General features: G+C 46.3%; 1 protein-coding gene across 6 annotated transcripts in view; it reads right to left on the reverse strand.

Moving 5' to 3' along the window:
* Smoc1 (SPARC related modular calcium binding 1) overlaps positions 1-7,657 on the reverse strand; it is a 155,805-nt gene extending 148,148 nt beyond the window's left edge. For 3 of the 6 annotated variants that reach the window (XR_012446112.1, XM_074067683.1, XM_074067682.1), the window contains exon 1: positions 7,293-7,656. Coding sequence is in view for 4 of the 6 variants with exons in the window: in XM_074067683.1 (XP_073923784.1) it covers positions 7,293-7,391 (99 nt within the window). In the remaining 2 variants the exon portion in view is untranslated. Of the gene's footprint in view, positions 1-7,292 lie in introns of all 6 variants that reach the window. The other 3 variants (XM_074067685.1, XM_074067684.1, XR_012446111.1) reach the window with 2 other exon arrangements.
* Positions 7,658-13,129: the final 5,472 nt, after the last annotated feature.

A 13,129-nucleotide genomic window follows, 5' to 3' on the forward strand; every position in this document is an offset into this window, starting at 1 on the left:
TAGAGTGATCATTATCCATTCTTCCCACCGCCCCAGGACACAGATGCCGTGACTTCCATTGCACAAATCAGGGAACTGAAGGCACAAGAGGTTAAATCACTAGGCCAGGCTCAGAGCAGCAGACCTTGATCTGGCTGTATCCACATCTGTGCTGAGGCTGCTCCTCACCAGCTGGAACCCAGAGCAGATGCAGACACATGCCGTCACAAGAGGAGGCAAAGCATAGGAAGCCGAAAGAATTTGGCCTAGGGCCACTCTCAGAGGACTAGAGGCAGCATTTGAACCTTTCAAGTGATGGACAGGATTTTAACAGACAGAAATGGGGCAGGAAGAAGAGATCAGGACATGCAAAGCGATTCAGTGCAGCTGAAGTCTGGGATATGCAAGGGCATCCATGGGAGATGAGACAGAGACCAGCACTGGCCACATGGTTGCCACTAGCCTCAGTTCTAGTAACCACATTTCAAGTGTTTGATAACCACTAATATAGGACAGTGCCAGTCCAATTTTCCACCTCTGCCAAAAGTTCTATTGGATAGCACCAGCATCATTGTTTTGGAGCTGGTCAGTGGCACTGTGTACCTGAAGGTGTGGTTTATCTTCGCTCACTTAATACCTACTTTTGTGTCCTCCCCTCAGGGACTTTGCAGAATTTTTCGAGAATGGATGCACAATAAGCAGCCACAAAAACGATGTAAAACTCCCTGTGCTGTCCTAGACATGCTTATCTAGTCCTAAACATAAGCCATTCTGGAAAGCAGGCTTTTCTTAATATTAAAAACAACAAACACCAGCCCTTGTAGAATCTGATCAAACTGTAGTGCAAAATGGTTTATAAAACGGAGAGGCAAAATTGCTCTATGTGAAGGGTACTTGTCAGGTTCAATGACACATTGCCTCATGGGACTTTCCTCTGTTTGGTCTCTCTGATGAGGGAAGAGGTTCCACTGAAACCAGAGATGCCTTCCCTGCTTTGTAGAAGCTGCCCCACTCTGGCCCCTCAAAAGGAAGGCTGAAATCAAACAAGACAATGTCTGGAAGTACACAAAGGTCCAGAACTAACAAGCTTAGGTGGTGGCCAAAGCGAAGGTTACTTTGTGATCTAGCAGTTGAAATTAGAATGATGTCAGATGCAAAGGAAACCCCAATGAATTGCTAGAATGACCGGTGCTGCTTTGAGTCCTTGTAGGAATAGCTGGACCCAAATTCTCTTATCCCCTCAGTGACTCATGGCCGTGCAAAGTATGTAGTGAAACAATGCTATCCCTGTTTGGCAGGCCTCACCAGCAGCTCCAATTGATTTATCAACAGAACTCAAACCTTGTCCTCTTCCAAACAACTCGGCAGTGACAAACACAGAAGGAGGGGGCCTTGCATGCTGACATGCCCCACCACTGGTAGCAATGCCAGAACTTGGCTGTATGAACAATAAACCTCTATGTGGTCTGGAGAAAAAGGCTGTCCTGTACCTGCTATGTGGGGCCGTTCACCACATCCCGGCCCCTGCAAAGGAGAAGGTGGGAATGAAGACAGGCATCAAACTAGAAACAGGCTTCCTGCCTCCACCCACTCCCTCCACCCTACTTGCAAACACAGAATGGTTCTACTCCCTGAGCTAGGGGTTTGGACACAGAGGGTTGATTCTTGAGCATGGGACAAGAAAGACTGCCCACTGCTAGCTCAGGTTCAGCCAGCTAATATTTTTATGCCAGGGCCTAGACAGTAACTGAAACAAAAGACAATAATCATTCCACAGTGGAACATTCTAGATAGGGCCACATGCACATCTGGAAGGGGGAGAGCAAACCAGGAGACAAAGAAGGTGTCCCTGACTCCAGGAAATTTTTGTTTGTTTGACCTCAGGTGCAAAGAATTGAATTAATTATAATCCTTAGTTCATGGCACACTCAACATTGATTTATGAAGGGTCACTTTATTTTTTATTTAATCAGCTATTAAAACATTAATAATGGACAAATACCTTCAAATCCATCCTCTCTCTTCCCACTAACAGTAAAGTATTGACACTAAATGTTTCCCACCAATCTAACCTTGCCTGACTTCACCCTGAATCAGGGTCCATCACTATTTTGATTTTCTTTTCATATCACTTTATTGTAGCTATATGTATTCCTTAACATTTTTGTTGGTATTGGAGTTTGAACTCAGGGCCTCATGCTTGCTAGGGAGGCGCCCTATCACTTGAGCCACACACCCCCATCCTTTTCACTTTAGTTATTTTTTGAATAGGGTCTTGTCTTTATGCCAAACCCACCTGGACCATGATCCTCCTATTTACAATTCCCACATATCTGGAATGAAAGTGACATGCCACCACACCCAGCTTTTACTGGTGGAGATGGGGGTCTCTCAAACTTTTTACCCAGGCTGACCTTAAACCTCAGTCCTCCAGCTCTCCATTTCCCAAGTAATAGCTAGGATTACAGGCATGAGCCACCAGGCCTGGGCTTAAGTGTTTTTTAATTTTAGTTATTTTTAAGTTTATAAGAGATACCAGGCTGCACTTTTACTTAGTATTGTATTACCAAGAGTCACCCATACTTTTGCATGTCATTGCTATTCATTTGTTTGGGCTGACTACAATTTTCCACTGTGTGAATTGATCACATGTATTCATCTGCCCTCCCAGTGACAGGCAGTTGGGCTCCTTCCACGCTTGTAAGTATCATGAACAGAGTACATACATCTCCTGTTGGATGTGAGTTTCTCGTGGGCACATCTACCTAGGAGTGGAATTGCTATGTCATAAGAAATGTGAATATTCAACTTCAGGAGACAATGAGATGATATCAAATCTTTGCCATTTTGATTTATTTTCTAGAGATTCTAAGACAATTGTTTCCTCTTTCTAGTCTCCCCAATTATGGTTTGTTTGTTTTTTAATTTCATATCAGATCTACCAAAAAACATGCAAATCAGGTTCTTGGCTTAACACCTGAGCAGCATCTCAGATGAACCCCCCAACTCCCAATGTAGAAAGGAAGAGTTCTTGTCAGGAACACAGGTAATCAGAAGAGCATCTAAGCAGAACAAAGGTCTGCCTGGTCCAGACAATGGGGCAGGTTTGTCCAAGGGAAAGGAATGGTCTAGAAGCTGTTCATTTTTTGGCTAATACAAGATACAAAAAGGGACTGGGGTGGAGTTAAAGCCAGTTTTCTTATTCAAGATGACTTGCTCAGTGCCTCCTTCTCCAACTTCTCATAACTACCTCACACATATTTATTTTTAAATAAAGAACAGAAGTCTAAAAATGGAAATCCCAGTTTGTAAGCAACCAATTCCAGATATAACAAGAGTGGGGGCAGGAAGTTGGATATCACTATAGAATCCAATTCATTTTAGTACATGTTGGCGGAATGCTTTACCAAGTGGCAAGCACACTGGTGAATAAAATTCTGCACTTAAGGGGTTTACAAGTTTGCTCACTTCCAAGACAAAATCATGCCTTAAGTGCCAAGGGGTGATTTATTGCTGAGAAAGTGAAGATGCTGGCAAGACGTTGAAATGCTCGCTATAAAAGATGAGTAGAAGTTAGAACTCAAGAAGACCAAAGGTTGGGTGCAATAGTGCACACCTGCAATCCAAGCCACTCAGGAGGTAGAGGTAGGAGGATCATGGTCCTCCAGGGCAAAAGTTCGAGACCTTATCTGAAAAACAAACTAGAAAGCAAAAGGACTGGGGTGTGGCTCAAAAGATAGAGTTAGCAAGCCCAAAATCCAGTTTAGTTCCTAATATGGCCAAAGAGAGAGAGATAGACACAGAGAGAAGCAGATGCAGAAATCACTGAAAGATAAGAGTATGAGAGTGATCAATTCTAACCGAGTTAAGAACTGAAGAAAAGTTCATGGAGAGTGATGTGGAGCTGTATTTGATGACTGAATCAAATAACTGAAAAGACAGATATTGATGAAGAATATACCTGAAACAATTCAGACCGTTTGACCTTCCCATTTTCTCCTATTTCTCAGACTTCTTAAGTCTACCTCTTGCTTCTGTCATTGTAAAGCACCAAAAAGAGAGGAGCCCTTGGGTCACTGTTAAACATGCATTATCTGCATTTATTTTTTCATACCACAAACACCAACAAAGTAACTCTCTCCCAGGTGCATGGCCTTGTGCTGAACTCTGGGCATGCATGGATGGACAAGATGGGCTCAGTCCCAATCTTCACTCCACTCCCTGTCTTCAAGGGCAGACAGAGGATTAAACAATGCCAGACAGTTGACTTGGCCTGACCATCAGCCAAATTCTATCAGCTTGGGAGAGCCCCTCCCCCTTCCCTTCCTCCCCTGAAACATTTTCAGTAAATTGTGCAGGATTAAAGAAATGGCTCTCTGCTCTGTAATTAAAAGAATCCTACCAGCATCCCAGGTAGCCAAGCTGCTTCTGAGAACTGACAGACCCAAAAATCAGGTGCTTCCTACATAATAGCTTCCAATCTGATACTTGATAGCTGTTGGTTTCCAGAGTCAAACTAATGTCAGGAAGACAGGAAGCAAATAAGGGGGCAAGGATTGGGGTCTAGGCCTCAAGGGAGCTCAATTAGTGAACCAGATAATGTTAAACCCAAAGGGCATGTTCTCGATTTCCTAGAAAGCCAGCTGGAAAAAATGCCAATCCTTAAGCTTCTGTCACTCAAAAGATTAACAGAAGAGACCTAGGGGTGCCCAAAAGGAATTCTGCAACAAGCCAGATGTTTCTACTCTTCCTATGACATCTCTACAGTCAACCAGAGCCACACTTCTGGGGCCACCAAGAAGTGGTACAAGGGAGCTGGGAGTCTTTTGATAGGCTGGAATTCAAACATCACTCTTTATCAATATAGGCACCAAAAGATATTGTTAACAAACTTTCTCTGCAGGCTCGCCTAATGCATCCAGATTCAGCATTTTCTCATTGAGCCATCACTCCCTTTAACAAGAATGGTGCTCCTTGTTGGATGAACATTCCCTACGCTGCACACAACCTCGAAATCCACATAAACTGGGATCTGCCTCCCAGAGCTACATATACTATGAGTGATTCAAGCAAAGTGGTGAGCCCCTGAGTCTTACTTCCCCACCTGTAACTGGCACTAAAAAGATTTACCTTCTTATTCTTGTTCCTATAAGCAGAAGAGATCATGTAAAATGCTCAGCCCAAACATTCTTAAGCAGTATTCTTAATGTTGCCTGTAAGTGCAATCAGATAACCACATGCTTAAAACAGTGGCTTCCCCTTGGTACTTTCTAAACACACAATCACGTGTGTGTGTGTGTGTGTGTGTGTGTGTGTGTGTATTAGAGAGAAAGAAAAGTAAAAGAGAGTGAAGTAACTGGGACATACACAAGCCTATTTACAGTTCTATTTATGTTCCATTGCTTCTATCCAATTAATAACCTAAAGAAGTTGGAGGAAGCTGAATGTGGTGGTGCTCAGCTATAATCTCAGTACTCAGGAGGCTGAGGCAGGAGGATTGAGAGTTCAAGGCTAGCCTAGGCTACATAGTAAGATCTGTCTTTAAAAAAAAAATGAAGGAGGAGGAGTTGTTGGAGGGAAGCCTAACTGAAATCTTTGCTCCCCCTAAAGTCCCTAGCTTTCCCCCTAAAAGTTACTTCCTCTGATTTCAGGAGGCAGGGAAGAAAAGCCATATGGCTTGAGACGTTACACATGCCCAGCAGCAAAGAAGCCCCCCACCATTTGTCGGAGGGCCTCTCTCCTTTCGACCCTCCCGTGGGCGGGCATCCAGATTTCAGTCGGGGTGCTCTGGTCTGCATCTCTGTCTTGACTGTTCCTAATTATTGGAGGGAACACCATGGCTCACTTGCCTGACCTCGGAGTTTAAGAGCTTCAAGTCTTAATATCAAACCAAGCAGCTTCATTTAAAAGGCATCCTCATCTGCATCCATAAAAGTCACTCTCAGAGCCCTGACTTGCCCCAGCTTTGGGAATGCCTGCTCTCGAGGATTTATGACACGCCCTGGATCTAATCTGCCGCACTTTAACTGCTGCTGTTGCACATCTGGTCATAAAAGCAAGGGCCGGCCCAACACGGGGACAAACACTTTTCTTTCCTAAGTGGCTGCAAATCTGATCTCACAGTGATAGCTGGGCTCTGGGCAGCATCTGGGCATTCATTAAGGCTTGTTAGGTTTTGTGAAGTTTTCCTCCACACAGGACAACTATAAAGATGATTTTCATCCAGTAAAAGCTATGAAAAAAGAAGCTGCCATCTGAACAGGTGGTAATGGGGCTAACAATCCAGGAAATGGAGCTGAACGATATCCAGGAAAAGAAAGCACAATTCCAGCTACCTTCACTGGGCTCACACAAGGAGACAAGCAGCTATCATGAGAGCCCCTCCCCTGCCCTAAACAGATGCTTCGCCAGAGACTGCCTGGCTTACGTTTGGCCAACCGAACCACTAGGTGGTTTAACAGTACATTTCTTACGGCAGTGAAATTCTTTATTAGACCAACTGGAGGGGGTGGGGAGTGTAATAATCTAGACCAGAAATGAACACAATGCATCAGTTCCAGGAGATTTTACAATGCCCTGGACAGCCTGTCCTGTGCACAGAATTGGCACGTTGCATTTCGTTCAGAAACTCCAATCAGACCAAAGTTCAACAAGTACCCAACTCAGAGGAAGAAACCCTTGAATTCTGCGTGGCTCTTCGCCATTTCTCCCCCACCACTGCCCCTCTTCCAGGGCTGTACCGGCAGGAGGGAGCGTTAAAATTATCTGCTGTGGATTTTACGAGCAGTGACACTTTTTTAAAACAACAACACAAGGTCCTTGTGTGGCTCGCGGGTAACCTAAAACTCTTCAGGCAGAGCTGCTGTCCCTACCACCACCATCACCTCCACCACCACCACCCCCCGCGCCCTGGCCCCGCGCAGCGCCTTGCCGCCTGCCAAGAACGCCAGCGCGCGGGGCCGGGCGCAATGAGACCACGGGGAAGCCCTGCTTGAGCGGAAGGCAAGGTTCCCTGCGACACAGGAGGCGCCTCTAAGGGATCCTGGAGCCAGGGATTAGGAAAGAAAACCCACCAGTGACAGTTCGGGAAGGGTCAGGGAGTCCGGTGCTGCAAGCAAAAGGAGGAGCAGTGAAATTTTACTTCAGTATTAACTTCCCCAAGAACCCCACAGAGGACTGGACAGTGGAAGGGGGGAGAGGAGAGAGAGAGCAAGATCTGACACCTCCCTTTCCCCTCCTCCTACCCCTGGGATGAGCCGCAAAGCGACCTCGTCTCCTACCGCAGGTGGGCGCGCGACTGGGGACGCACTTACCCTGGGGCCCGTGGTGCGGTGGCCGCCAGCTGAGGACAGCTGCACCAACACGAGCAGCAAGTGGGGCGTGAGCAGGCGGACGCAGCGCGTACGCAGCATGGTGCCAAGCGGCCCGGGGAGCCTGCAGCGGGCAAGGGTCGCGGGCTGGGCTGCGCGCACACGGCGCCTGCCTTCCTTCGCTCAGGCGCCCTCGCAGCAGCGGGGAGCAGACAGCGAGCCTGAGGCTGGCGGAGGCTGCGATCGGAGGACACGGTCATGAACAACGGAGGCCAGGAGCTGGAGCGCGAGCGTGTGCTCTGAGCGCGGCACCCGCTGCGCTTGGCCCGGCCGCGGCGGCAGCAGGTTGGATACCGGAGCCCGGGCCATGGGAATCCCCGTTATAAACCCCCGAGAGGGGTGGGGCGGGGCCCGGCAGGCCTGACTGACGGGTCGGGAGGCCTGTAGCAGCCGACCCTCTGGCAGGTGAAAGCCAATGGGAGAGGGGCAAGAGGGGCGGCTCGTGGTCAACTCCCCCACACCACCACCACCACCACCACCATCACCACCACCGAGGAGGGAAGCTCTGTGCTCTACGGTAGTAGGCTCCGGTAGTCACAAGGATAACTTTCTCTTGGCTATTCTGCCGGAGCAAGCCTAAGACAGCTCCAGCAGCCTCAAACCCATCAGAATGGTCACCTGGCTAATAAAGAAGCCTTTAGCAAGTATAGTTTTTAGCTCAAGTGCCAGAGTTGTCCCAACAGCGCCATGGAGGAGGCAGGGAAAATATTCTTAAAGCCCCAGTTTTCAGACGACAATACTATGACACAAATACGTTGAAAAAAATCTTTCCTCACTGCAACAACACCTGGGCACCAGGGAAGTCACTGGGTGGCGTGCAAAGGGTGGGCTGGGATCTACTTTGGAATAAGAAGTGGGAGCCTTCATTCTTTCAAAGAAGCTGCCTAGGGCTGGCGGACTGGCTTAAGTGGTAAAGCACCTGCCTAGCAAGCGTGAAAACCTGAGTTCAAACCCCAGTACCGGGGCGGGGGGGGGGGGAGGAGAGTCAGAAGCTTCCTAGGGATGACACCCAATGTACACCGTGGCTGCCCAGGACAAGTCTCAAGGGAACAAGGGGAAGCTATGCAGGCTGGGGAGAGCCCCTCCGGGATTGGAACCCAGGCATCCTAGCTCCTTGCTCTGAATTGGAGGGCCACAAGGCTGCCTTTCTGTGGCCTAGCAGCCCTGGGAGAGGGGAGTCAGAGGGGCCCTGGTCTCATAGACAAAGCATTGATAGGGAGGGAGTGCTCTGTGGGTGCAGAGACCCCAGTGACAATCCAAGGAGGGAGAGGAGCTCTCTCCAAGGGCCCAACCACTTGGAGATGACAGCTCAGCAAATGGGTCAGCCAGGTATTGTGGGCCTCTGCCCAGAGTAGTCTCAGAGGTCCAGCCTGGGAATGGTCACCACTGCATGACACCAGCTCCTCAACAGCACAAGGTGGTCTGTTGCCTTTGCTGCCAGAGGCCTGCGATTTGTCTTCTTATGTGGGACGCGGCTGTTTGTCCACCACTCCCTTCATGAGGCAGATTCTTTCCTCTGACCAGATTGTAAGCACAGCACTTACAGTCTTCCCTATCTGTCCGGAGAGGTTCTGACAAAGATTAGCTCTGCTTCTGGAGGGCCTTTCTCCTAGATTATATGAATGAATTTCTTTAAAATGCTGTTTGTCCCCTCCCACTGCTGTCACACATCTAAAAGGCAATTCTGAATGGGCCCATCCCTCTCTGATTAAAAGGCGTCTCCTCTTTTTTAATGTCCTTAGACAAAAAAAAAAAAGCCTATGCTGGGGGCTGGAACAAGAACAAAGTACTTGTGGGGCCCCAAACAAATAAAAACACCTGTAAAAGAACTATCATATTCTCCAGCTAGGAAGTGGCACAGCCATCAGGCAGACTCTGGAGCTGGACAGCTGTGGTTAAGTCCTAGGTCTGCCACCTAGTGGTATAACCTTGAATAAGACTTTACTTGTCTGGGATCCAGTTTTCCCCCTCTGTACAATGGGGGTAAAAACAACATCCCTGTCAAGTGTTGTTGCCAGGATTAAAGGAGATGGAGTATGCAATGGCTTAGAATTGTTAAGTTATAAATACCATCCTCTGGAATTTGAAGAGGAAAGTCCAATGCCTCTTCTCATTTACCCTCAGAATAATCTTGCAAAACAGATGGGACAGACATCCATCCCTACTTTACAGGTGGGTAAATGAGCACTCCATGAGACTGTGTGTGTCTTGCCTCACTTGGTTGGTAGATGACCCAGCCGAGTCTCTAGATCAGGTTTTCAGATTCTAAGTCTGCCTCCATCATACAGGGACTGCAATCTCTAGTCTCAAATGCCATAGTGTCTCAAATGTCAGTCGTTGCCTGGCTGCCCATTGGAAATTTCTTCGGCAGCCTACACAGTAACTAAAACTTGTGAGCTTCACTGAGCTCCAGGGGAAGAGGGTATAAACAGAAAGGCTCTGGCCTTCCTGGAAACAGCCCTTGTGATCTGGCATCCTGGGAATTTGCCCAGCTGGACTTATAACATCTGTCCAGTAGTACACTGCATGTGGCACTTACAGCAGTTTCTATGTGTCCAACCTGGGCCCATCATGATGGAAAAGTTACCATTGGGCTTAGCAGCCACGCAAGTTTTTTCTGACTCTACCACCTGGTCTCAAGCAGCCATCAAGCTGGTCACCTTCTTTCTGTTGTTGGAATTGCTGAGAAATCTGCAGGAGTAAGCAAATAGGTTTAAATGCCCCCACAGTATCTGGCAGCACAAAGACCCCAGGGAAAAAGAATTCTACGAGTCCTTTCCATCCCTAACACCAAATGCTGCTTTCCAGCCAGAGAACTTATTTCCAAGTGCTCATTGGTCCAAAAGTCTACATTATTCTGGACTCCAACCATGTCGCTTAGTTTAAAATATGAGCAACTGCTTTCCAGTTACTTCGCTCAGCAAGTATTTTCTTTCCCTCTGGCTGGCATGCAAGGCCTATCGTAACCATGGCCATCATTCAAATGATGCATTTTCTTCTCCCGACTCCTTCCAAGCCCAGAGAAGGTTATAAATTCCAGAGAACTCCTCGTCCCAAACAGCACCTCTCTGCCAGGCTCAATCTTCTGATCCAAGCAAAAAAGTGAAATTGACAAGTTTCTTCTTTCCCTGGAGGCCAGGTTTACGATCCAAAAATAAATCTAGCTGTCCTGGCAACTGGTCTGTCCAATTTGAGCCATACTCCTTGTCCTGTGGGACTTATGTTTGCAAGAGGATATTTCAAAAAGAAGAAAGAGAATACTTTATATCACACACTAAGGTCTGAGGGCCTGAAATATGTAGTACTAGTAATAAATGCCAGTTTCAAATGTATCTGTGTTTCTGTATAATCAGAGGAGTCTTGCCTTTTCTTGTATTCAGAATTACACTTTTCTACTCATTCTAACAAGCACTTTGAGGGCATTTCATTCTGTGCCTGGCACAATGCTCATTGCCAGGAGGGATTTTTGGATGCATGCTATACTCTGGGGGGTTGCAATTTAATTTAAACAAAAAGCAGACAGATACCTGGAGGCCATATGTAAGAGTAAAACCTGCACCATTTGTGGGAACTCATGGAGGACTCACTTAGACCCGAGGGGAAGAAAGGTCTCACAAAAGCAGTCAGTCCTGAATGGGATCTGGAGCAATGTGCTTCTGCAGTGTACATACCTTCTGATTTATGTTTGCTTTGCTTGTTGCAACAGCAACTGAAGGAGAAAGGTGAGCCTTGTCTAAGGACAGACTCCTGTCAGACACACAACTGAGCTCAGGATTCTTGGGACATCAAGAATCCTGAATTTTGTTCCTGGAATTATGACCAACTTGCTGGAATCTTAGCATTTGTCTAAGGTGAGTTATCATCAATACCATTGGGCAAATGAGCCTTACCCACAGGAGTTAACCTCCAAGTTCACTCCTTAAATAATTAGAGTTACAAACAATTTAGAAGCTAGTCTAAGGAGGCTCCCTCTAATCCAGACTCTTTCTGTTATCATTCTGTCCAAATAAACAGTTTCTACAGGTGGCCCAAGATGACTGTTCAAAGCCGAACCATCATATCCACTTTCCAGGAAACAAGAAGGGAAAGCAGAAAAAGAAAAAGTGCCCCCTTTTTAAGGACACTTCTCAGAAGTCCCATTGCATTTTATCTCATTGACTGGGTCTTAGTCATATAATAATATCTATCTGTAAAAAAGGACTTAAGATGTAATCTTAACTGGAGGTAACCACATGTATCCAGGTAAAAATGAAGATTTGTGTTACTGACAAAGGATAAAATGCCAGGGCACAGCTATCAGAGAGACTATTGTCATTGTGATACCCTGAGTTGCTAAACAAAAGGAGTCCAGAGTGTTCAGCTGTGGCTTCCCTCTAGTTCTGCAGGTCCAGTTCCCTTTTACTCAAAAATATGAGTAACTATGGTACTTAGAACGCATCACCCCAAAATTCATCTGTTGAAATCCTGTCCCCTCCATGTAGGAGATGGGAACTTCAGGAGGCTGTTGGGATTAGATGAGATGTTAAGGGTGGAGCCTTCATGAATGGGATTAGTGCCTTTGTACAAGTCATAAAAGGGCTTGCTTCTCCTCTCTGTTCTCCATCATGTAAGAATATAATGAAAAGTCAGCCGTCTGCTCTCACAGAATCCAACAATGCTGGCACCTTGGTCTTGGACTTCTAGCCTCCAAAACCATGAAAAATAAATTTCTGTTGTTTCTGTTCAGTTCATGTTATTGCACCCAGGATTGACAAAGACATTGGCTTTAGGGCTGGACACCCAGACTCCAATTCCTCAAAGCTGACTTCTGGTGTTTGTCTCTGTTAGGCACCTGCAAATGGGAGAAACTGAAACACGCTGGCATGAAGCTCAAGCCATGTGGCACCAGGGCAGTAAGAATAAACACCCTAAATAGGCCAGTGACCAAAGTCACTAGGAATAATGCACACTTTCATGAAAATATTCTTGGATATTATCTATTTTCTTCTTTTTATTTCTTTCCCTCTTCCACTTACAGAGGACTTCCCCTATTCACCTAATTACTTTTCTGTGGCCTGGTTTCAGAAGTAATAGTACTAGTAGTAGAAGTAACTATGAAGGTTTAGCAAACACTAACTATGAAGACCTTATTACACACCCCTAAAATTGCTCTTTTAGGTAGGTACTATTATTTTCCCCATTTTAGTAATCAAGACTCTGAGATGTGGGGAGATTAGATAACTCCCATAGCCAGAAACAAATCAGAACTTGACCACCAGCCACCTTATGTTACCAAAAGCTGAACTGTTCACTAAGCACTGTCCCTGCAAGATCGCACATACTCAGATCCAACCTATGAGGCCAGTATTATTGGTACCAATATACCAATGGGGAATTGAGGCTTAACCACAGAGGGTAATCATACAAAGGCAATCCTTAAATTTTGCACACACATATAGACTTTTGGCACCCTCTTAAACCTGCCATCTCCAACAGTCAAAAGTGCGTGCTGAGTAGAGGACATAAGGATATGAACTGAAAGCTGTTGAATAATGGGGGGTGGAAGGCAAGGGGTAAGGGAGAGTAATAGAGACTAAAGTAAAGTATATTTACAGCTGGGATACATCAAGAAACCCCTTCAAACATTGACTTTGGAATTAAAAATGAAAGACAGGACTATAAAATTGGTACAGTGGTGGGGGGAATATTTGTGGGAGCAGGGAGGGTGAATGGAGGAGATGAAGGTGAGGGAATATGGTTGATGGCTTCATATACATATATGAAATGAATGATGAACCTCT

The sequence above is a fragment of the Castor canadensis genome, chromosome 3 (assembly GCF_047511655.1).
Source record: "Castor canadensis chromosome 3, mCasCan1.hap1v2, whole genome shotgun sequence".
Classification (NCBI taxonomy): domain Eukaryota; kingdom Metazoa; phylum Chordata; class Mammalia; order Rodentia; family Castoridae; genus Castor; species Castor canadensis.